General features: G+C 41.5%; 1 protein-coding gene across 4 annotated transcripts in view; it reads left to right on the top strand.

The window, feature by feature from the left end:
- The window catches only part of nf1a (neurofibromin 1a), a 148157-nt gene that overhangs the window by 9190 nt on the left and 112405 nt on the right, over window positions 1–26562 (top strand). For all 4 annotated transcript variants that reach the window (XM_055011837.1, XM_055011838.1, XM_055011836.1 and 1 more), the window contains exons 2-9: window positions 6650–6793; window positions 7691–7774; window positions 20556–20746; window positions 23111–23217; window positions 23451–23518; window positions 23629–23704; window positions 25852–26009; window positions 26086–26259. In XM_055011837.1, the coding sequence (XP_054867812.1) occupies window positions 6650–6793; window positions 7691–7774; window positions 20556–20746; window positions 23111–23217; window positions 23451–23518; window positions 23629–23704; window positions 25852–26009; window positions 26086–26259 (1002 nt within the window). The remainder of the gene's footprint in view (window positions 1–6649; window positions 6794–7690; window positions 7775–20555; window positions 20747–23110; window positions 23218–23450; window positions 23519–23628; window positions 23705–25851; window positions 26010–26085; window positions 26260–26562) is intronic.

The raw sequence follows: 26562 nt of genomic DNA, 5'->3' as shown, positions 1-26562 counted from the left end.
CCCTTCATCACCTCTTCTGTTTTGAAATATTGCCCTCTATTGTCTCCTTATAATCTGGTAGTGTAGGAAGATCATACTCATCCAAAAAATGCTTTTTACTCACAGTTGGGTCATTACATATCATTTCATCAAGTGATCTCCACCTGACCGTCTCAGATTTTTCTAAATTTTTACATACTTATCGAACATTATATATGATGGAAAAATCCAAAATTTCAAGGCTTAATTGTAAAGAGTTCCAAAGTTATGACCATTTGAAGTAGGTAGGGGGTACCCTAAAATTCTTTACTCTGAAATACATACATTTCAACACTTGAAAATCACTAAATTTTCTGTTATATATGGCTAAAATATGGGGTGAAAACGTGCATATTTAATTTGAACATTTGACATAGAAGGATTTATAGAAGCAAGTTGTGCTTTTTGTCAAAATTTAGGGCAATTCCTGTACTTTCACATGGTGCCTTTTATTTTGTGATACTACCTATCCCACATGCTGATATTGACCTTTGAATCCGAAGGTCGGACAGATATTTTAGATTTTTAGCTGTTCATATATCATATATAACATAACATAGGACCTTTATTTTACAGAGATCCATTCCCTAGGTAGCCAAGATACAGCACATAAAATTTCTAATGAACAGGATGATTAGTTTTTGTGTAACAGGTGGCCAAAAGTAGCATTTTAGAAGTTTGCGATGGATAAAATCTCAAGTTTGTCATTCTCTGTAACATGCAATTATAAATTTTAAGTAAATATTTTCACACTTCTTAGGACTATGGATTCCTATGAAATGATCCTGAAAATGTCAGACCTCTAGCTGTTTTTGTTCAGAAGTTATAGAAGCCTGAAAATAGCAGAAAATTTCAAGTTTTAATTTTGGTTGCAATTTTAGGGTACCCCCTACCTACTTCACATGGTCTTAACTTTGGAACTCTTCACAATTAAGCCTTGCAATTTTGGATTTTTCCATCATATATAATGTTCTATAAGTATGTAAAAACTTAGAAAAATCTGAGAGGGTCAGATGGGAAATTTTCTTAAAATCTGTTGATTTCATATGGAATGACCCAGTTACAACCTTCTGAAATGTATATGGGTTTTTAGTAGGAGGACCTCGTTGATTTGAGCAGTTGATAATGCTGCTGTCATACAACTATATGTATTGTTTTTGTAATTTCTTAACCTTTTTTCCAGAGATTGCATTTTGTCTATATAGTCTTTGCGTTACTCTTGAGTGTAAGCTATGATTTGGTATCTGAGGCAAGCTTTCATGGCATCCCATACACTGTTGGGATTTGTTGTATTTTGATATATATTTTTAGAAAATTGTCAATTTCCCTGTTAATGTTCACAATTTTTGAGTCCTTAAGTAAGTGGGAAGGAAATATTCACCTTGTTACTGACATAGAGGCAGGTACTATGAGAAACCAGGCACCATGGTCTGACCTTTCTCAGTTAGTTGCACCTCCCACCTGGGTACGGATGAAACACCTCACTAGCTGAACATTTGCTTATCAGCTCTACACTTACCGATGTTTCCTAAACTCCTCACAGTGCAGGCTGTGATAGACGCTGCTAGGTGGCTGCAGTCTACTCAGACAGGTGTGTGAGAAAAAATTACTTTGACAAGATTGAAATAGGATGTTATAATGTTAGACTTGTCAGACTTGATGAAACCAAGTGATTTTTATCTACATGTGCTATTTTACATAGGTGGAGAAAACTGCGCATGTAAGTACACTACAGCTATTAGGGGCGGAGCACATTTTTAATGTAAACACTGCAGTTGATCATTTTCATATAGTTATTAAAAGCTAAAATCATGATTGTGAATAATATTAATTTAATTTTGCAGTCCTACTACTGCGTTAGTCATTGTAATTGAATGTATTGTTTTTTTTCCTGCACTGGTTTATTCTGTATCTTCTGTATCTCTCTCCCTCCTCTCCACACAACAGCTTAACTAGCTTGTTTTATACATCAGGCAGGGAAGACTACAGAGCCACGGAAGAAATAAAAGTTATACTTTCCACTACTATGGTTTACGCACTAGCTACGATATCATGCTTCAATATACAAAGTTTGAAAATTTTGTTGTGCAGCTGTCTGTTATGAATAAGCAGCTGCCTTGATCGGTAGAATAAATACATTAACACACATTTAACAGTTTTCTACCAGCATTCCTGTCTTACATAATTTCCAGTTGCAGCTTCTTACCGTCAGAAATTTTTATGTTCTTCATTATTTTCCATTTGTACAACCTGTTAGCGATTGATTCATTTTGTGTGGAAAACGAGTCAAATGATGCGCTCAACACTCCTGTTTGTGTGGATGAGTTTGAATCAAAAAGTTTGAGTTGATACAGAAAGCTGAAAACCACCCTCATACCTGTTCACTCTGACTGATGGTTTAGATTTTGTCGAGTCGACTCACACAAAGAAAGTCTATGTCCAACTGCTTCGTAGTTCAGTCCTCTGATCTGCTAAATGCTGTAAACACTAGAAAAGCTGCGCCAGTTGAATTGGAAACATTCTGTCAAAGTTAAAATGCCCTTATAATTTATTGATTATGGGTCCGGGTCTGTTTCTGATGAAGTCTGACTCCGGACTCAGACCACGGTCCACCAGTTAGTGACCTGGGGTCTAGTATGTTGTGGATTAAATGAAGCCTCGATTCAGAGAATTTTGCCTCATGGAATTTTAGTAATCAAATTACTCAAAAAACTTGAGGAGACATTTCAACCTTAATATTATATAATTCATATAAGATGCCCTTTTTAAAACTGTCCTTTGTTGCCAATGTTTCAGCATGTGACTGTGGGGGTTTAGTAAGTATATAGTTTCGCAGTATACTGTAGTATAGTTCAGAAAACCCGAATGACAGCAAAGAGAAGGGAAGCCGCCACCTCACCTGGATCAGGGAAACTGGGGCCTCTTCCTGGAGCAAGGTCAAGAGAGGGAGCTTGCCAGAGAGCACCTGGTGGTCAAGCCTTGGGGCCCTGGGGGACATGGTCGGGCACAGTCCAAAAAGTAACACAGTGTCGCCGCCCGGTGGGCCCACCACTCACTAAGCAGGAAATCATGGTCTGGTGCCATGTGTACTAAGCAGTCGGCACAAGTGGGTGTCTAGTTGCACCACCCCCTGGTGGTGTAGATTAGCTTTGGGGACATGGAACGTCACCTCACTGGCTTGGAAAGAAATTTGAGCAAGTGCGGAAGGTAGAGCAATACCGGCTAGATATAGTTGGGCTCACCTCCACGCACAGCACGGGTTTCCGAACCAAAATCCTGAAAAGGTGTTGCACTCCTTCCTTTTCTGGAGTTGCCCAGGGTGAAAGGCGCTGGGCGGGTGTAGGGATACTCGCGAGCCCCCAGCTGAGCACTGCTTTGTGGAGTTCTCTCTGGAGAATGAGAGGGTCGCCTCTCATTCTCTTTGTATTGCAGAGGGGAAAACTCTGATTGTTGTTTGTGCTTATGCATCAAACAACAGTTCAGAGTGTTTGGCCTTCCTGGAGTCTCTGGGTGGTGTCCTGGAAGTGGTACCACCTGGGGACTCCATAGGTCTCTGAGGGGACTTAAACGCTCACGTGGGCAATGACGGAGAAACCTGGAGGGGAGTGACTGGGAGGAACGGCCTGCCCGATCTGAATCCGAGTGGTGTTTTGTTATTGGACTTCTGTGCTAGCGATAGACTGGCCATAACAAACACCATGTTCGAGCAAAAGGTTGCTCATAAGTGTACCTGGTACCAGAGCACCTTAGGCTGAAGGTCGATGATCGACTTCGTAGTCGTGTCATCAGACCTGCGGCCGTATGTCTCGAACACTTGGGTAAAGAGAGGAGCAGGGCTGTCGACTGATCACCACCTGGTGGTGAGTTGGGTCTGACTGGCATGGAAGGCTACCAGACAGACCTTCACCAAAAGGAACATCTGGCAGAGGACCCTGTCCATGGGATTTTCAACTCCCACCTCTGGAAGAATTTCTCCTGCATCCTGGGGGAGGTTGGGGACATGGAATCTGAGTGGGCCATGTTCAAAGCCTCCATTGCAGAGGCGGCTGTTAGGAGCTGTGGCCTTAAGGTCACTCGTGCCTGTCGCAGTGGGAACCCAAAAACCCGCTGGTGGACACCAGTGAGGATGAGGGAAGTCGTCAGGCTGAAGGAGGAGGCCTTTTGGGCTTGACAACTGGAACACTCTACAAAAGTCCCTAAAACTCTCCTCATACATATCACTCTTTTCATTTAAAAATTCAGCTAGAGTAACACTTCAGGACCACTGCACCTGTTTATAGCCTTTTTAGCCTTTCTGTTTTATCAGTCCTTTTTAGACTTTCTATTTTTTAAAAGTCTTTGTGTATTTTGTTTTTGTAATACTGTCTGATTTGCTGTATATGTAACCTGTTCTTCATCTTGTTGTATGTTGCCTCTTGACCAGGTCGTTATTGAAAATCAGAACTAGTTCTCAGCTAACTTACCTGGTAAAATAAAGGTAAAATAAATAAAATAAAATAAATAACATGCTCAGGGGTCTCCTGAAGCAGCTGATGGCCAAAAAGGCGATGGCTGCGGCAGTTGCAGAAGCAAAAACTTGGGTGTGGAAGAAGTTCAGAGAGGCTATGTAGAAGGATTTTCGGTTGGCCTCAAGGAAGTTCAGGCAAACGGTTCGACACCTCAGGAAGGGGAGGCAGGGCTTTGCCCAGGCTGTGTGTAGTTGGGGGGAGAACTGTTGACCCGTACTGGGGACATTGTTGGGTGGTGGAAAGAGCACTTTGAGGAACTCCTGAACCCAGTAAACACGTCCTCTGTGGAGGAGACAGAGCCTGAAGACTCGGGGGAATCTTCATACATATAGGTCGTTAAGAAGCTCCTCGGAATCAAGGCTCTGGACATTTTTGGATTGTCTTGGCTGACACGTCTCTACAATGTTGTGTGGGCATCGGGTACGGCGCAGCTGGGGTGAGGAGGATGTCCACTTTAGGGACCTCAGGATTGCATTTCGGCTTTTAGCAGTTCATGTGGTTCTGTTGGCTTCCTCAGATCGTGACCTTCAGCAGCCGAATGTAAAGCGACAGGGTTGTGGATCAGCACCTCCAAGTCCGAGGCCATGTTTTTTGGTTGGTGGTCCCTCTGGGTTGGAGTGGAGTTGCTTCCTCAAGCCAGGGAGTTTAAATGTCTCGGGATCTTGTTCACGAGTGATGGGAAAATGGAGCGTGAGATGGACAGGTGGATTGGCACTTCGACAGCAGTAATGCAGGCATTGTACCAAACTGTCTTGGTGAAGAGGGAGCTGAGCCTCAAGGCAAATCTCTCAAATGCCTCAGGATCCCCAAGGAGGAGCTGGAAAGTGTTGCGGGGGGAGGGACGTCTGGATTCATCTGCTGCCTCCGCAACCTCGTCCCAGATAAGCGAAAAAAAAAATGGATGGACAAATAATTTTGATTTGCTTTTACATAGCTTCTAAGTTGTAGTAATTAAAAAAAAAACAAATGATAGGCTTTCCTGGTGCGAAGAACTGGTTACCCAATATTGGGCTGTATTGTGATCAGGAATCTGGTTCTTTGAGATATTTTGTTGCATCATACCAAATTTCAATCATATGTCTTACTATTGGTTTGCTGGTCTGTCTTTGTAGATGTTGCACTTTGTAAAACATGATGGACCTCAGTGTAGCCCAGTAATACGACATTAGGTTTGGACAATTAACCCTCCACGATCAAATGACAAATAACACATACAGACGTAGCCTTGCTTTTCTGTTGTACCAATTAAAACCAACAAATAGTTTTTTAATCTTCAGAAATAAATCTGGTGGTGTTGGCAGGGAATGTTTTTAAAAGTATTATGTAGTTTTGGTAAGAAAATAATTGCCTTCTAGAAATGGCTTACATGTAACTCTGCACCGTTGATTCCTTGAGAATATAATTTAGTGATTGATGAAGTCCCCATCACTCTTTTTACTCTTTATGAACTCATGTTTTTGCGAAAATGCTGAAAAAAATGTCTTTTAGCATCTAAAAACACTATATAGACATGTTAATGAGGAACAACACTTGATTTTCACCAGAGGGGGTCTTTAAGAGTGCAGCATATTCAGTATGAACTTGAATGTAAAGTTCTGTGCTGCTTCTGTGTTAAAACTGCACAGAATAATGTTACTATTCTTTCTTTCTATCAACTCTGAGGATATAGCCATCTTGTTTGATTAACTTAAATTGAATTGTCACAAGTGACTGGGAGGGTTAATGTTCAGCTTCTGCTCCAGACAGGGTCCAGTCAGTTAACCTGTACAGTATGAGCAGAGCTGTTGCAAGTTCTGGCTGCAAGAAGGCGTATTAAAATGTGTTATGCGAGTTAAAAATTCCACGGTGTCTGCAAAACCTAGTCCAGCCTGCATGTTATAGCTGATGTACAACAAGTTGATGCACTGCCAAAATGTTCCAGGTAGAGCTTACACTGTACAGTTTTCGATTCAGGAGTACAGATATATGGACGAGTAATATTTGCAGTCACAGCATGTACTAAACCAACAATTTCTCATTCTGAATCAAACATCATGTACTGGTTTGGTTGACTTCACTTTAATGTACAATGAGCTGAAAATGCGCTGACTTCCATCATTATTCTCATTTGTTTTTTCCTTCAGCTCCCAATAAAAGTTGGACACCAGAACACCCACACCAAAATCAGCACAGAGCACAACAAGGAATGTCTGATAAACATCTCCAAGTACAAGTTCTCTCTCGTCATCAGTGGCCTCACCAACATCCTCAAAAATGTCAACAACATGGTGAGTTGACTTGTTTTCCTTTGCTTAGGTAGTGAAGTGATCTTCCCAGTCATTGAAGTCACATGCAGACTGCTTGCATTAATTTTTTGGGCTGTCTGCTCTGAAGCACAGTGACAAACATATTTACAAAGTAAGAGATAAGTTGAAATTCTGTCCAGTTTTACACCACTGCACACCTGGCCAATCACTATATAAAAGGTGTGTGTGATTGTTGAATTGTTTGTTTATTTTATTTTTTAAAATGGGACAGTTCGTATAAATGTACGTTTCCACGTAAATACGAGAGATTGTAGCCATGCAGCTAATTTCCAATTGATCATTTCATAAGTTCTAAAAATTGTTTAATGCAGTTCTGCGAGATTACTATTCAACAAAGAGCCATGGAGCCCCTTGAGTGGCATACATTTTAAGTTGCGTGAAATCTTTTTCAGCACCAATTGTGGGCCAAAGACATAACAGAGAATGAAAAGACAGTTTAGGTAGTCACAAAACGCCATTCTCTTTTCACTTTGTTCAAATTCACATCTATTAGGTGTTTGCAGAAGTACCAACATTTTATGAAAATGTACGATCTAACAAAACCAGAACGAAGCTAATGAGTGGCAGTATTTGCACTTCTTCTAAGAAAAAAAAGGTTCAGATAAGACCAAATAGAATTTGGATCATTTTAGCAACTGTTAAGAAAAGGGGGATACCCACTGTAAGACATTAACTGGCAACCACTGATTTTTTCATTCAGCTTCATTTGCTTAGCTTATTATTGAAGCAGCTCTCCTTATGTAATGATTGTAGCTTACCAAAAAATGACTGAATGTGCTTAGGTTGAGAAAACTGAATATAAAGTTTTGGTTTAAGATTCAGCACAGCAGTCAGTTTTGACCGTGACTGTTTTCGCAGCGGATATTTGGAGAGGCCTCTGAGAAGAACCTCTACCTCTCCCAGCTCATCATCTTGGACACATTGGAGAAGTGCCTTGCTGGGGTGAGTCCTACTTTCTAACCATGCTGTTTTGCTTCCTAGGAAAAAGAACATGAATGACTTTTCAAATATAAGTCTGTTTTACAAATGACCTGATCTCACCTCTTTGAAGACCAGTGACTTGTGTCTTAGTGACAAGCCTTTGTGTCGATTGTCTGCCAGATCTAGCTTTCATTCCTTCTGCGTTACTATGAAACTAAATTCATTAGTTATTCAGTATTTTGTTGTTGCTTGTGCTCATGCAGACGCAAACCTCTGTTAATTTACTTATCCTGCATCAGGCACACTCTCCACGTCTCTATGATACAGGCCCTGATTACTTTTGCAGGCACTTGATGGAAGCCTAGCATCTGATGGGAAATGCTCTCAGTCTCCTGTACAGGCTTTTATCATTAACATTCACAGTCAGATGGAAGGCAGGTACCTTTCTGTATTTACAAATAGGTTTGTACATCTGAATTGGAGCCTCCAAATTCATAAAAATGCTGTTTATACTCCATATATATGCCCAAATATTGTTCTATTCTATGTGAATGTCAGTGCGACACAATATCGTTGATACCGTTGTCACTCTAAATACAAAAATATTTTCTAGTACATGTCCAAATATGGGAAAATTGTAACACTATGTGCTTCACAGTTAAACATTAGTAACTCATTTTGGTAGTTGTTAATAAACAACTAAAAATGTGCAATTCTTCCAGTAGCCCATGTAGAATAATGCTGTATTATTACCCAGACCTTGATATCAGTGTCCAACTTGAGAGATTTTTGCCTATGATTCCAGTCAGGCTTATATTGTTTATTTGCTAGTACTGAATCTTGTGTGTTTCTAGCAGTAGATTTTTACTCTCTTGTAGCTTCACAGGTCCAGTGAGCCTGCATTACTGCAGAAAGGATTTGATATCCGTTCTAATTAATATAGCAAGTTCTGATCCAAAATGTGCATCAGTTCTGCTTCTAAATCTTTGGTTCCTAAATGAAATGAAATTTCTCAGGTGTGCTGAGGTGCACAGCAGCACTTAGAGGAATGTTTACAAAAGTTCACACACATCAGTACATCCTTGTATTAACGTATTATTATTAGTAAGGGCATTTTATGAAATAGTTCACAAATCCGCAAGCTAAATCATTACCGAACAATTTATTCACAAATATGTTTGTAAGGGTGTGTAGTAACATGTTTGAAAATGTTGAAATTCAATTCCTGTTGGAAACCCTGAAAAAACGTACTCGAGTTCGGGTACCGATAAATGATTGTCAAAAAATCGATTTTTTAAAATCGGGCCTAAAGTAATTTTTCAGGGGTCAAATGAGGGTTTTTTTTTCATGTTTCTGAGTTGATTGTTAGCATTTATATTTCACCGCAAACACTCCTTTGTGGAAAAAGACCACACTCACTTTCACATTTACATACAAAGAAGCTTTTATTTCACATACTTATATAATACTCAGAGTTATCGCTCATTCACAATGTCAGACGCTTCAAGAGTCATTGTCTATGTCTTCTTGAAACTCAACAACATCATGCCTGCAGTTTCTCCATGTAATGCCTTTACAGACTCCACAGACCAAGATACACATGTCCCCATTCTTCTTGCAGCTGCACCGCCGGTTGCTGCAATCTCCATGACAATTATAGCTTGTGAACATCAGTAACTCCTCAGGAGTCATGGGGTCTAGTGTTGAAACTGACTCATATCCATGCACACCTAATGTCCATCCATGGTCACTGAGGTTCAAAGACATGCTCTGTAGAAGGATCCAGTCCCGGGTCTGCAGGTAGGCACGGAGTGAATGCTGTGCAGCTGCACCTGCTGTTGGAGGTAGAGTCTCTGGTTTGATCACTCCTGCACCGCCTTCATTGACAACATGTTGTACCGAATTTCACCCAGCGTAGTATCTTGTCCATGGTCAAGCTTGAATCACTCCCCCCTTGGTGGCTTCTGTGTCAAGGAAGATGTCCATGTACTAATCCACGTCCCCTGCACAAAACCTGAAAAAGTGCACCAGGTTTGTGTCAAGTATGTCAAACAGAAATACAATTATTATTTTTAAAATATTTTTGCTATGATGCCAATTATTATTATTTGTCAAAGTAATAGTAGTATTATCATTATTACCTGTCAAATAGAGTTGTTTTTCCATGGCCAGTGATTGCAGAAACCGTATCACACCCCGTGAAGACGTGACAGGAGAGCAGGTAGCCCTTCTGTCTTTCAGAGAGAGAGAGAGAGATTCATCTTCTGTGCTTGTGAATTCTGTTGCGAAAGACACAAGCAACTTCTTGCCAAGATTGTTGTTGAATGGCTTGTTCTCCTCAAACCATTTTAAGGAAAGTTCAACTGCCTCTGCATCTCGCTTCATCTGTGTCTTGGCAAGGTCTATGTGGAGTGGGGCATGTTTACGGACGCCTTCCTCCATCCACTGGTTGACATCAAAGAAGTGACTGAGGGTGAGCAACCAGCATTTGTGGCCAGAAAAACTGTTTCTCATTGTTCCTCTGCTCAGTCTACCTTCTGACTTGGCTGCTTTCATTCATGTCTGCTCAATGCAGATGTCACATCAAGTGCCGAACCACTTATGGCTGGAGTAATGGACAATGTGGTTCATGATAAGTGAAACGTTCTAGGGTGTCCTTGTAAGTAGGCAAAGTTTTGAGTTCCTTCATGAGTTGACAGTGCAGCCGTGCGCCCTTGATGTTGGCCTGCAGCGACAAAGATGTGAAGCATCTTGGCAACAATACTGCATGAAAAGCCAGATTATCGGCCCTGTGAATTGCCGAAAACCTACCAAGTTCCCGGTAGTTATCGGCAGTTCACAGGCTGTGAACTCAAGTTTGCGGGTGGTGTGAATTGCCGTAAACGGACTCTGTTTGTGGGGTAGGGTGGTGGGTGTGTGGGGCAAGGAGGGGAGTGAGACTTCACACCTTGGGCATGGCAGAGGTGTGAGAACTAATTAGCCTCTGGCCTGCCTGTCTAGCGTGACTCAGTACACCAATTGGATGAAACAAGACATGGCAACAAAAAACTGTCATGATTGGTTGAAAGATAGTAATAATAATAATAATAATAATAATAATTATTATTATTATTATTATTATTATTATTATTATTATTATTATTATTATTATTATTATTATTATTATTATTATTGACTTCCGGTTCCGGCTGAGTGAACGCTGGCGCGTTTGGCTGCCGCTACTCACCGGCAATTTTTAAGTGTTTTTAGCGGTTCTCCGGCCCATTCCAACCTACTCGACTGGGAATCTTAAACCTCCTCTACCGCCTGATGTTCCTCATTACTGCTGTCATAGCCCTACAGTGCTGTGATTGCTGGCTAACTATTGCCTACCTGCTCGGTTCACCTCCCAGCTCCACGTCTTTGGCATTCTCTACCGTTTCGCTATGTGGACTGGCGGAGCTTTTGTGTGGTCCCTACTGGTCTGGACTGTCCTGGTTCTCCTCCATCTACCGGTTGAGGGACTACTCCAATATTCGCCGGCGGAGCTTCTCAGGCTCCGCTTCCAGCGGTCCAGATCTCCTCCGGCAGCCCTGCGTCTCCACCCGGACATCGGCGTCCAGCAACGCCCGAGGTGCGTCCAACAACACCCAAGGTACATCCACCGTGGTTCTCGGCGGGGTTTCCATTTCTCCGGCTCCAAAGGGATTTCCTCCTTCTGGTCCTCCACTCGCCGACCACCCAGAAACACCGGCCGGTCTGTCAACCACAGTGTGTTAGCCCGCCTGGCTAGGTCGGCTAATGCTCCTCTCTCCAGCGACAACACCGGCGTCAACTTCGGTCTGCTGAACATCCGCTCCCTCACGGTCAAAGGACATCTCGTCCAGGATCTCCTTACCGACCGTAAGCTTGACTTTCTTTGTTTAAATGAGACTTGGCAAGTACCTGGTGACTTCTGTCAGCTTAACAACTCCACTCCCCCTGGGTTTGTTTACATTTGCAAACCTCGCGGCTCTGGTCGCGGAGGGGGTCTCGCGATACTGTATCGCGAGAAGTGGAAGGTCGTTCCAGTTTCTCTGCCTCCTTTCTCTTCAATAGAATGCCTCGCCTGTCAAATCTCCGGACCCACTCCCACAATCATCGCCACAGTCTATCGTCCCCCCAAGCCTCACACTGACTTTTTAAATGAATTCTCTGGCCTTCTCACCCACCTTTCCGCTCTCTCCCCAAATGTAATCCTGCTGGGAGATTTCAACATTCACATGGACAATACTGCTCTCCCCCTCACCAAAGACTTCTCCTCATCACTCGACAGTTTCGCCTTTCAGCAGTTCTCTGACTTCCCCACACACATAAAAGGACACACCCTGGACTTAATTTGCTGTTCCGGTCTCACCCCTTCCAACTGTACTGCTGATCAACTCCTCATTACGGACCACTTCCTCCTCACATTCGATGTCACCCTCCGTCTCTCCATCTCTAAGACCCCCCGTACCATCTCATTCCGCAACATCAAGGACATTAACATTGACTCCCTCTCCTCCTCCATCGCCACCTTGACATTAGACTCTTCCTCCACCCCTGACGACCTGGTCAACCTTTACAATAACGGCCTCACGAACATTCTCAACTCACTCGCTCCTGTCAAAACGTGCTCTGTCTACTTCACTCGGTCTGCTCCCTGGTTCACTCCCGATCTCCGTGCCATCAAATCAAAAAATCGCCAGCTTGAAAGACTTTACAGGAAATCTGGTCTCACCATCCACAAAGACATGTATACTGCTCAGTTATCGCATTACAAGGACTCCATCTCTCAAGCTAAAGCACAATACTATTCTGGACTCATCTGCTCAAATGCGGGCAACACAAGGACTCTCTTTTCCGTTTTCAATAGCCTCACCCAACCCCCTGACTCCCTACCCCCCCATTTCTACTCCCACGACACCTGTAATTCTCTCCTTCAGTTCTTCAATGAAAAGGTTATAAAAATCCACCAACATCTTGGCTCCACAACCTCACCCCTCCCCTCCTCTGAACTTTCTCCCCCCTGTCATCTATTTTCCACTTTTGAACTCCCGGGTCCCTCAATAATTTCTAAGTTTATTACCAAGTCCAAGCCTTCCACATGCCACCTGGACCCCCTTCCCACAGCCTTGGTCAAATCCTGCCTCCCCTCTCTGCTCCCTCTCATTTCAGCCATCATCCATTCCTCTCTGTCTTCTGGTTTTGTTCCCACTCACTTCAAATCTGCAGCGGTCAGCCCCATCCTTAAGAAGCCTGGTTCAGATCCCAATAATTTTAATAACCTCCGTCCCATTTCCCACCTTCCCTTCATCTCCAAAATCCTAGAAAAAATTGTTGCCTCTCAGCTCCACACTCATCTCACACGAAACTCCCTCTATGAACAATTCCAGTCCGGTTTCCGTCCCCGCCACAGCACTGAAACAGCCCTGATTAAGATCACAGATGACCTCCTTATGGCAGCTGACTCCAGTTTACTCTCCATACTCATCCTCCTTGATCTGAGTGCGGCCTTCGACACTGTTTCTCATCCCATCCTCCTCAGTAGACTTTCCTCCATCGGCATCACTCACACCCCCCTTCACTGGTTTCACTCCTACCTCACTGGCCGCACTCAGTTCATTCAGCTCAAGTCCTTCACTTCACAGCCCTCCCCCGTCACTTCTGGTGTGCCCCAGGGCTCCGTCCTGGGGCCTCTCCTCTTTATCATATACCTCCTCCCCCTCGGCAATATCTTCCGTAAATATGGTAACCATTTTCACTGCTTCGCGGATGACACCCAGCTCTATCTCTCCAGTAAACCCAACTCCACCCTCCCTCCCTCCTCCCTCACCCACTGCCTTTCTGACATCAAAGTTTGGCTCACTGCAAACTTCCTTAAATTAAACAGCGATAAGACAGAACTTCTCCTTGTAGGTACTAAATCCACCCTATCCAAAGCTGACAGTTTCTTTCTCACCATTGACAGCTCCACAGTGTCCCCCTCCCCTCAGGTAAAGAGTCTGGGTGTCATCCTCGACAGCTCCCTTTCTTTTCACTCCCACATTAATAACATTACTCGGTCTGCTTATTTCCATTTACGTAACATTAATCGTCTCCGCCCCTCCCTCACCCCTCATACCACAGCCAATCTAGTTCATAGCCTCATCACCTCCCGTATTGATTATTGTAACTCACTCCTCTATGGTGTCCCTCACAAATCCCTCCATAAACTCCAACTGGTTCAGAATTCTGCAGCCCGCATCATCACCCGTACTCCCTCCTTTCACCACATCACCCCCGTCCTCCAGCAGCTTCACTGGCTCCCGGTCCAATTCCGCATCATTTTCAAAATCCTGCTGTATACATTTAAATCCATCCACAACCTCTCTCCCCTCTATCTGTCAGATCTCCTCCACATTGCCACTCCGTCTCGTTCCCTCAGGTCCTCCTCCTCCCTTCACCTCTCTTTACCTTCTGCCCGCCTCAGCACCATGGGGAGCAGAGCTTTCAGCCGCTCTGCTCCCCAACTCTGGAATTCTCTCCCACCAGACATCCGTAACATTGTTTCTTTACCCCAGTTCAAGTCAAGACTCAAAACTCATCTGTTTAAATCCGCATATTCGTTGTAATTTCATTGTTTCTTTTAACTGTTGTTACCTTTGTCTGCTGTTTTGTTTTATTTATTTATTGTGTTTTATCCTCTGTAAAGTGACCTTGGGTGTTTTGAAAGGCGCTGCTAAATAAAATGTATTATTATTATTAATAATAATAATAATAATAATATTATTATTATTATTATTATTATTATTATTATTATTATTATTATTATTATTATTATTATTATTATTATTATTATAAATAATTAGTTAACTTACAAACTTGTTATTGTTAACCAATGGGCTATCCTACAATCAATTCATTTATGGGCAGGAAAAAAAATATTTGCAAAGATATGTTGAAAAACAAGAGCTTTATTAAACAGTATTGCTGCAATACCTCTTAAAATTAAAACAAGATACTCAAACTATTTTTAAAAAAAATGAAATTACATGTTTTTTGTAATGAAATAAAATGGAAGTTCAACAAAATATAGATATAAAAAATGTTTCAAAACAAATCAATTAAAAAAAGAAAGAAAGGGGCAAATTGGTCCATCACTCCGAGCTGGCCAGTAGCTTAGGATCAGCTCGGGCTTAAAATTTCTCTTTGCTGCTTGGTTGTCCACTTTGAAGATGTCTGCGATGTGAAGCTGTGTTCTTCATCAGCCTCAACCCTGGCCTGTAGAGCAGCACGCAGGTTGGTTAGCTCCTGGCTGCAGAAGGATGGAGGCCGCACTATCCATCCACACACCCTGTCAATGCTGCCATCCTCCTCATCTGACATCATGTCAGTGGTGATGTCCCTCCGTAACATCATCTGGAGCAAGCACTGTCTTCCTGGCATCCAGCAGCTTTGAACGCAATCAGTACAGGAAATCAATACCACTCAATCAATACATTTTCTAATGTAATAGAAAAATAATGTCATAGCTACCAGCAATACTATTCTAACCACATCTTATATAAAACACAGAAAGTAATGAGTCAAACTAATGTCTCTTACTCTCTTTCTTCTCTGATGACTCTGGGCAGAAGACCGGGTTGGCTGAAGGGAAGCTCCTCAAATTATGTTTTTCAGGCAGCTGAAAAACAGTTAAAAGAAGATGTTATTAGCTTTTTTATTATTATTATTATTATTTCCTTCTGTTTTCAGCTAATGTTAGCTTTTGTTACTGTTGATGAGGTCAGATAATTTAGAACAATTTTAAACAGGATACTTACGTAGAAGGATGTCCGTCTCCACATCTGGACTTGCAGCCAGACTTTGTACTAAATATGTAGTGACTGCCTCATTGTGAGGCAAGCCCAGTCTGTGAAAATAAATCAAAACATTAATTTACTACTCACAGCAGAATAACTATAGAGTCAACTGTAAAGTCATTTAAAACTGTTTTAAATTAGCAGACACAATTTGAATGAATGAATGAATGGTTTACAATCTACAGTACAACAATTTAATTGTGTGCATTCAGCTGACAAACAATTATTATACGTGCTTGCAGTAAACATTTTTTCTCACAAAAAAGAAATGAAAAAGAAAAAGAATAAACAAGAATCTCACCCTTGTTCCTAAAACTACAAAAAGGAAAAAAAAAGTCACATTTGTGAACAGCTATGGAAGACTACATGATATCACTGCTGAATGTTAGCAATTCAAAGCATTGTGCTTAAAGTAACTAAAAATATCCTACAAATGGGATATTTTCTTACCATAACTTTAGGACTGTGCACTTGTCTTTTCTGCTGAATTTCCTCCCCGCTGGAGAAGCTGTTTAATTTGGCTTCCACGGCAGCCATTCTCTCCTGCAGCTCTGACATCATTCCAGCTTCTCCTCCAGCGGTCCTCTCTGACCAGACAGCCCGCTGATAACGCTCAACAGTTTCTTCTCAGTGTCTGTTGTGGGACTGACTGGAACCAGTCGGTCATATCCAGGCTGTTGCATCCGAGGAGTTTGTGGTAAGTCAGACTGACGATACCGGGCCGCCATTGTAGAAACTCACGCAACAAAGGTGACTTCTTTGTCCGTTCGTGTGTCGTTCTTGCGAGACTACGCGTGATTGGACAAGCAACTCTAACGTGATGACGTACGGTCAACAAATTTTCTCTATGCCTGCAAGATGAACTTCGTTGATCAAAAGAAGAAAAGGCTTTGCCGCTTACAGTGATGCCTCTGTCATATCATCTTGGATGAGCTTGATGTACACTACCAGTCAAAAGTTTGGACACACCTTCTCATTCAATACATATATACATATGGAATTGTGTTGTAATCAAAAAGTGTTAATATTCAGTATTAATCTACAATGCAGAAATAATACAAATCACTAAAAACCATTGACTGAGAAGGTGTGTCCAAACTTCTGACTGGTATTGTACATGCAATGTCGACAATGTATCATCAGATGTACCCTGAAAACTGTGGCTACAGTTGATCATTTTGCCATTTCATGTAAACTTGTAACATATTTGAATGACAGATCTAGAGCAGAAAGGTCAACATGTGTATTTGCTAGGTGGTATGTTTTAAGGAACCCATCCTTGAACCTCTGACAGAACCACAATCAGCCATTATGAAGCAGCTCATAGCTATTAATGTCATGTCAAAGACTACTACATTTAGACATGTAATTGCAGGAGTTTCCTGGCTTCATCCCCATCCCAAAAGACATTTTTATGGAAAGTCAGTAGAAGTTTTTTTTTTTTCTTTTCTCTTCTTTATTTGATTCATGGGACAGCGCACAAACAACATTAACCCCGTGGGGAGAGATGCATTATGCCAGGTTATAGCACAAGTGCTAATTTCCACCTGTAGTCCCAGAGCAGGCCAAAGATGTGTTGGGTTACATCAATGTTAAAAGAAAAAAGACACAAGATTAAACATTTCAAACATTAAACACAATTAATTCATAAGATCAAACTCCAAAGCCTCTACAAAAAAGTGCTGACACCAAAGCACCTTCAAAATCATCGTTAATGGGTACAAGATTGATCCGAGAGCAGCCGTCGCTTCAGCAAGCGTGAAAACTCATTGAAGTGCTTACATTTTAAAAGCTCTGTGGGTAATTTGTTCCATTGGTTCATTGCAACATAGGAGAACGCTGATCTTCCAAAAGCGGAGTCGAGTTTTCGTATATAACACTCGCCCCGAAGAGAAGTCCGAGTGTCTCGAGAAGAGACTTCAGAACACAGAGGGATAAAAGTCTTTAGCGGTGGCGCAACAGTGCCATGAATTATCCTAAACAATAAGCATAGATTAGAATATCTAATACAATTTTCAAAGCTTAAAATACCATGTTTAGTTAGAATTTTGCAAGGATGATATATTCGTGGTTTTTTATCATGAATTTTAAGAGAAGCTTTGTATAAAGATTCAAGAGGCTTAAGAGTAGTAACACATGCCTGTGACCAAGTTGTCATACAGTATCGTAAATGTGGTAAAATCATAGCATTTAAATACACATATGATGCTTCAGTGGTTAACGAATTTCTAATATACCGATAGGTTGAAAGATTAAATTTTAAAGTATTTGTTAACCTTTTAATATGTTTCTTAAAGTTTAAGTTTGGATCTAGAATTACACCTAAATACTTGTATTGTTCGACATTTTGAATAGGTTGACCTTCTATCATGACTTTAGGACAATTCTGTGGTTTAAAACTTTTTGTAAAAAACATAGAACTTGAAGGGAACAGACACCTCATATCCATCATCATTTCTCCCTGTTGATGGCATTGCTGGAAGATATGTGGTAAACACGTCCACTGTACAGTTAAGCAACATAAGAGAAAAGGTGACTATAGTCACACTGCTCTGCATGATGTTTGAGATTTAGGATTTTGACAGTGTTGAAAAGTGCCTGTGATGCGCTTTGATTTTACTTTTTTAAAAGATGTATAAACCCTGATTCAAATAAAGTTTTAGTGTAAAGTGTAAATTGTGTAGTTTTGTTTGTGCATCCTTTTTCTCTTAAAAAAAACCAATGCAAGTGTGAAAAGTCAACCCCCACCCCCCAACCCCCCTACGTCACACCCTCCACACAAACACCAACCCCTCCACCACACACACACACACACATACACACACCACGCTGATTTGCATTTGTATAGCTCACAGCATTTTCATTGACACTGGAAAGCTTCCTCCATCCTGGGGGCTGGGAGATCAGCCGCCCACGACAATTCCCGGCAAATCTCAGTAGTTTTCTGTGCTGCCTGCGAATTACCGTTTACTGCCGTTAACTTGAAATTCCCCGGCAATTTACAGTGCCGCTTACTGATGAAAATCCCTCCTTTCATGCAGTGAATGCATGACAGACGCCCGTTGTGGTCTGCAAGTCGCTCGGTTCTGATAAAGACCTTGATCACATCTACCATGTGGTGGTATTGCACCCAGAGTGCAGGTGTTCTTCCTCCTTCTGTGAGTCGTTTGAAGGCTTCTTCAAACCTCTGCTCAAACACTGTCACTACTGGGTCTGTGTGTCTGGCTCCCATCTTCCCATCAGCCACCTTCTCCATGAAAGTCCTCGTGTCACAATGCTCCTTCTCAGTTAAGGCAAGTTTCATGATGTACTGATAGATGGCTACATCGATCAGGAGGTGAGCACGGATTGCCTTGTCAAAACATCCTCCATTCATGATGTGGTTGGCTGTCGTACTTCTAGGATAGATCAGCTGGATCACCTCTAGTAGTCCAGAATCTTGCATGAAATTTCCCATATCAACGGGAAATATATCCAAAATAAGACCTTCCACCCAACCTTGCAACGACGGTTAGATTTTCCTGCTTTATGATATCCACAGCCTTCAGCCAAAACGGAAGATCAAAGGTCTTTGAGAGTGGTAAAGATGGTGTTGAGGTCATTGGGGTCACCTTCAGTAACTGGGAGGAAGTCGATCTGTGTGCTCTGCTTTGCGTCATATGCATGGATTCTCTTCATCCAGCCATTCCAGTTGACATATATGAGATATATTTAGAAATTATTTTACTACAAAGGAGTGTTTGTGGTGAAATATAAATGCCAAGAATCAAACCAGAATCATGAAAAAAAGCCTGATTTGACCCCTTATAAGTTACTTTAGGCCGATTTCAAAAAAATCGATTTTTCGACAGTCATTTATCGGTACCCTAACTTGAACAGGTTTTTTCAGGGTTTCCAACAGGAATTGAATTTCAACATTTTCAAACATGTTATTACGCACCTTTACAAACATATTGGTGAGGAAATTGTTTGGTAACGATTTAGTTGGCAGATACTTATATGTTTCCCTTACTATATGCAGAACTACTGAAGAGTCAGTAAATGCTGTGTTCAAGCTGTACATTTTTTTAAAAACTTGTTTGTAGTTCTTGAAGCTTTGTCTGTTTTAGCAATGGTTTAGTGTCACCTAAAATAAAGATACTGTTGCAAAAATCTAAGTGATGCAAGTGTTGTTGCTAGGTTAATCCCTTGACGCCTATTTTCGCGAATTCGCACCATACCACTTTCATTCAGACTGCAGACGAGATAGCTTATCCATTCCCCCAATGCCGGTTTGTACATATTCAATACGTACCTCGGAACCTTTTGCAAGCACTGGTTTCTCATAGGACCGTTCAGAGTGGGACCTAATTATAGAATAGAATAGAATATTCTTTATTGTCATTATACAATGTAATTATTATATATCTGCTATTATTATTATAAATTGTCTATGTGTAATAGACAAATTAACAATCTCCACTTATTTTAGCATCAGCGGGAAAACAAAAACACACAAAAAAAGTTTTTTATTTAATTGTAAATAAATTCAGGCGTCAGGGGTGTTAATGGGGCTGTGCGGAATCAGAATGTTCCCATTCGAGTCCGAGTCACTAGTTCCAGGTTTCTTTTACCAAGTTTTTGTTCCCAGGATACTCTTTTGTCTTTATCAGTAATGCATTTTCCTTCTATACACCACATCATGCTATTCAATATAGGCCAAAACAACTTGATACATTAAACTCCTAAAACAGCTACATGGGTCTCATGTTTTAGGCCATGGTTTGTTGTACACCAACATGGTGCATGTGTTACATTGGTTCAGTAAGCTGTCCAGTAACAATACTGTCATCAGGGTTTGACTTGTTTCTTTGGATGTTATCCCATAGCCCATTCTCAGTTTCAGCATGCTTGATCAAATGAAAGAGAAACAGATCAAGCCCTTGTTGCTTACCATCTTCCTCTCCATCCTCCCTCCTCAGCAATCTAAGGACTGCTTGCGTCTGGATGAGACCATGCTGGTAAAACAGCTTCTGCCAGAGATATGCCATTTCATCCACACGTACCGCGAGGGCCACCAGCACGCCACTGAGCTCCGGGCCTCGGCCTCAGCTGTCCTGTTCTCTCTTAGCTGCAACAACTTCAATGCTGTCTTCAGCCGTATTTCCACCAGGTAGCTTCTTTACCCTATACGTTGCTGAGTCAGACTGCTGCTAGAACTACAATTTAAATGTATCAAATTGATTCCCTTATTTATTCATTCATCAGCCACAACATTAATTCCACATACTCTAATGTTGTGTAGATCCCCCTCGTGCCACGAAAACAGCTCTGATCTGGCGAAGCTAGGACTCCACAGATCTTTTTAAAGGTTACCTCTGGTATCAAGCACAAGATGTTAGCAACAGATTCTTTAATTTCTAATATTTGTCAGGTGGGGTTCCATTCATCTGACCTGTTATTCTCAGCAAATCCCACAGATGCTCAATCGCATTGAGGTCTGGGCAATTTTGAGATCTAGTCAACACTGATTAACCTCCAAATTGTTGTTGCTGAAAACATTCCTAACAATTTTTGCAGTGTGGCAGGAAGCACTATCCTGCTGAAAGAGGCCCCTGTCATCAGGGAATACTGTTGTTATAAAGTGGTGTAGGTGGTCTTCAATATTGTTTAGGTGGGTGTTAAAGTAACATCCCCTTGAATGCCATTTCTGCTTCACATTTTATGCATTTTTCTCCTACCCTTTTACTATCAGTGTGTTACTGTTTTCAAAATCTCCTTTGCTACATTAAGTAACGACAACAGCAGCCTCCAACTGTCAATGCCGAGTACTTGGATTATGCAGTAAGGCAGGTCTGCCTTTTTTGTGCACATGAATTAGTTATTTTTGGGTGCTTTTTTGCATGCAAATGTTCCACGAACACATTACCTGGTCACTGTTCTGCAGCGGGATAAACCATAGCATTTTTCCCCTTTTGCAGAATAACAATGAAGTGCAGCCAGATCCTGGCACTGACCTTTGGAGATAGGTCTGGCCATGCAATACTTGTCTATCCACATAATGTACACGAAAACATGATTCATCAGACCAGACCACCTCTTCCATTGATTTATAAGCCAATTCTAACATTCTCATGCCTCTACTATTTGATTTTGATAGTAGACAGGGGGTCAGCATGGGCACTCTGAATGGTCTGCTGCTCCGTTTGTAGCAAGCAGTGATCCACCATCCACTGTCTGTTCTGACACCTTTCTATCATAATTAGCAATAAAATTTTCAGCAGTTTGTGCTGCAGACCTCACTCGTGTATCATTGAGCCTTGGCTCCCCTTGACCCTGCCACCAGTCCCGTTTTGGTAAGTGCTATCCACTGCACACCAGGAATATCCCACAAGACCTCCCGTTTGGAGATGCTAGCTGTTGTCTAGCCATCGCAATTTGGCCCCAGTCAAAGTTGGTCAGATCCCTCCATTGCCCATTTTCACTTTTCTAACACATCAACTTTAAGAACTGACTTTTCGTTTACTGTTAAATATGTCCCACCCACTGACATGTGACATGTGCCATTGTAACAAAATTGTCATGTACTTAATCCTCTAAATATGCATAAAACAACAGTAATTTGACCATTATCAGGCTTTAATGGTAAGTTTGAATTTAATAATGATTTTGTTCTATGAAAGAAATTATTTCCTTAGTAAAGTTCTAAAAAAATTTTTCTTACACCCCTGGTCTGGAATTTTGCTGGCTAGTTAAATTCACACACTCTTGAGTAAGGAAGGAAATGAGGGAGATCATGGGCATATCTAAATTCCCCTGTTGAACTTCCTTTGAAATTTGCTTGACCTGAAAATTGTCATCCATCTTGTAGATCTTTCTAGGTTCTCAGTCGTAATCCTGGGAATGGAAAGATGCTTCTCGGATGAGAGGTGAAAAATCTTCAAGAACCTTAACAAGAAGTCCAGTCCAGTTGCTTTTTACTGAAGCTCCTGGAATCTTGAAGGCCATTTCAAATTTATTATTTCTGCTTTTAAAAGCAACAAGTGAAGAAGGATCTGTGAGGAGCTATGAGCAAGGATACACAAGACTTGCTTCTAGTTTGGATTTTGTGATTCGATTTGGGTAATCTTACGATAAGGGAATGGAGAGTTTATACTGTAACTGTTGTGGAGCATATCTGGTCTCAATATAATTATTAAATACGGAGTTTTAATGACTGTGTAGGTGCTTGGAAGCACTGTCAAAACCCATATTTTATGGTAATTTTCACCCTATATAAAAAATTTCATATTTGTGAGGTTTTTTTTAGACATTTAAGAATATACTTTTAATGGTATTAACATTTTGAGTGACAGCTGCAAGTACTATGGGAGTGCATGTTGATCGTGAGCTGGATGATGCTGAAAATAAATCATATGCTCTACAAAATAATTTTCATTTCCAGATGAAGGATAAAAAAATTTCTTGATTTTATTTCTTTATGTGTTTGACTGCATCTACAATGGCAGATTTCACATTTGTGTATGTGTCTCCCCAGACTACAGGAGTTGACTGTGTGCTCAGAAGACAACGTGGATGTTCATGACATAGAGCTGATGCAATACATCAGTGTAGACTGCTCCAAGCTGAAGAGACTGCTACAAGGTCCGCTTTTAATGTTCTTACAGGTTTACATTAACAAGTTCTAGTTTATGAACGCCCTGTAAACAGACCAAGAGATTGTTAGACTGGTTAAAGAAGTGAGTCGTGACATCTTGAGAGAGAGAGAGAATTGCTGATCTAGAAATTCTAAAAATGAGAGAGAAGGTTTGACCAATTTTTGTGATGAATGTGCAAAGTTTGTTGTTTTTTCTGTAACGCTGTTCATTTTCTTTCAGAAACTGTATTGAAATTTAGAGCTCTTAAGAAGCCTGCCCAGCTATCAGTCATTAACAGTTTAGAGAAGGTACGTTTTCTTCCAGCCATTTCCAATGCCAGAGTAATGCTTAATGTCCGAATGGCTCTCACAAAACGTTGAATGAATTACTGAAATATTAGACTGTTGTCTCACTACAGGCATTTTGGAACTGGGTGGAGAATTACCCAGATGAGTTCACCATGCTGTACCAGCGACCACAGGCAGATATGGCAGGTATGAATGGATTCAAGCTACTCAATTGAACTTTAACTCGTTTTTTAAAATTTGTTTTCCCTTCTTCAGGCTCTGATCTTCAATTCATTCAATTTAAAATAAAGTAATGGATACTACATTGAATGTGCTAAGTCTCAGCTTTTATCGAGCAGGCTTACATGAATATTGATGACATAGTGGCCAGATGTCAAAGATTCAAAAAATAATTGGCCTCTAGATGTCTGTGGGACAGCTGTGTGCTGTTTCAATGTTACTTAATCCATGAAAGCTCACATTCATCCATGCAGCTCAAACACCTCAGAATCGATGGAGAATCACCATTTAAGTTAAAGTGTCAACACAAGGAGCAATGAAGTGACAATGCCACTAAAGAAGTTAATGAGGCTTCAAACATGTTTTCTTGTAAAAGATCAAGAGAAGGTTTCATGAACTGAAACTGCAATACCTGGGTAAGCCTGAAAAAAAATAATGGTTTGGTTGCAAAATCATAGAGAAGCCGGTAGAGTTGAGCAACAACTCTGGACTCATGAAACAAAAAATAACCTGTGAATATGATGGGAAGAGGAAAGTGTGGAGGAAAAATTAAGGAGATTGAGTGTGACACTGAGTCAAAGCACCATCATCTGTCAAACATAATTCTGTTAAGGCTTTGGTACGTATGGATGACACTGGACCTGGAACACTGACAGGTAGTGATTTCACTGCTGATGGAAACAGACTGATAAATTTAGAGATTTATAGGAGCATCCTGTGGGCTCACATTCAGAGAAATGCATCAAAACCTATTGGACCACATTCTATCATTTAGCAGGAGAATTCAAAATGTAAAACTAAAATAATTAAAGAGCTTTATACGGGGCACCAGACTAACTTTTTTCCTAGGAGCACAGTGGCTCCTAACTTAAAATTTTAGGAGCGCAAGCAGAAAATTTAGGGGCACACACCGAAATCGATTTGCAAAGTAAATATTCACATTTCCTATCATTTTCACTGTATTACTAATAAATACTTGAACAATAAATGCAGAAACTATAATGTTTTCAATTCACATTTTATTATTATTATATAATAAACAGCTCAAGCCACATGTCCACTAGATGCGATTTTCCTGCACGGCAAAGCACCGCATCTGAAAATCGAACGGATGGTGGGCGGTCACTAGCGGGTCACAACATTGTCACATGACAGCGCTCGAGCAGCAGCAGGCACCTACGTGGTCACGTGACAGCGCTTTCAGCTTGACAGTCCAGCAGATGACTCGGATAAACACAGCGGCTTAGCCGCAACCTTCCCCTTTTATTTCGAAAACACTCCAGCGAAAAGTATTTCTGAAAGCATTTGAGGCAAGAAATAAGCTGTGCAGTAGCTGAATCTGTCCTCATTTTAGGTCACCGACGGCTAGTCGGCACACCGCATGTGGCATGCTGGTCCGGTTGTGGTGCGTTTCCAGCTGCGATCCGGTGTGTTTACCTGGAGTGGGCCGCAGCTCATTTGCATAAATTAGACTGGACTTCTACTTTATGCAAATGCAATGCATTGTGCGGAGAGCCCACGCATCGTGAAACTGTCCTCAAACTTCTAAACTAGCCGTCGGTGACCTAAAACGAGGACAGATTCAGCCCCCTGACACACCACACAAGCTGCTTAGGAGTGGCCCAGGGAACACGATGGAGCTAAGCTGTTCACCCGGGTTCCACACTCCCCAGATCTAAATCTTGCTGAGCCTCTGTGGGATGTACCAGGATAAGCCTGATCTAGGTCGGTCCCACGATGCAACCCACAGGACCCACAGAATTCACTGCCACCATCCCAGTGCCACAGGACATCCCCAGAGGACCTCTGTCCATGCCCCACTTGGTCAAAGGAGTTTTAGCAGCATAAAGGGGACCAACACAATATTAGGCAGGTGGTCATAATGTTATGCCTGATCAGTGTACATCACTTGGTGTATTGTCTAATCTTGTTTGAATGGCAAATGATGTGTGTGTAATTGTAGCGAGTATCTGATTAAAGCCATGAGGAACATTAAAGGAAAAGTGACTTATTTCTAAGTGACACAGTGACTGTGGTAATGATGTTTTGAATGCTCCATATGAAAGCCTATAAACTGAGTTGCTGTCATTAACTGTGTGTGTTTGTGTTTAAAGAAGCTGCAGAGAAGTTGTTTGACCTGGTGGACAGCTTTGCAGAGAGTGCCAAGAGGAAAGCAGCTGTGTGGCCACTTCAGATCATCCTTCTCATCCTCTGCCCAGAGATCACGCACACAATCTCCAAAGATACAGTGGATGACAGCAAGGCCAACAAGGTGAGAGTAAAACACACACATACACACACACACTGCTGAGCTCAACTCAAACACTAACACGTGGTTGTGTTTGCAGAAACTTTTTTTGGACAGTTTACGGAAAGCTTTAGCCGGGCAGGGTAGCAGCAAGCAGCTGACGGAGAGTGCAGCCATCGCCTGTGTCAAGCTTTGTAAAGCCTCTACCTACATCAACTGGGAAGATCACTCCACCATTTTCCTCCTGGTCCAGTCCATCGTCATGGATCTTAAGGTCTGAGTAGTTATGAAAACAGACTCACTGTAGCTGGAAAATTCAGTAACTTGAATGACTTGTGTAACTGCAGTGAACAAAAGTTTGGGGTCTTTCCTTTGGTTAGATAAATTCTTGAAGCTCAAAGAAAGTGCTTAAACAGAAAAGGCTTTTTTAGGCATGGAAGCTGAAAGTGTTTCTACATACTAGGCACAGTTACTCAGTGAAATATATTCCAACATGTAGTTTCGATGTGCCCATCCCAACATTAAAGAACCTTTCCATTTGAGTCAGAGAAGATTTTGTTGAAAATGGTGGGAAGGT

Source organism: Amphiprion ocellaris, chromosome 7, assembly GCF_022539595.1.
Source record: "Amphiprion ocellaris isolate individual 3 ecotype Okinawa chromosome 7, ASM2253959v1, whole genome shotgun sequence".
Lineage (NCBI taxonomy): Eukaryota > Metazoa > Chordata > Actinopteri > Pomacentridae > Amphiprion > Amphiprion ocellaris.
Note: the sequence above shows the minus strand (reverse complement) of the source record. Positions and strands in the feature narration are given on the sequence as shown.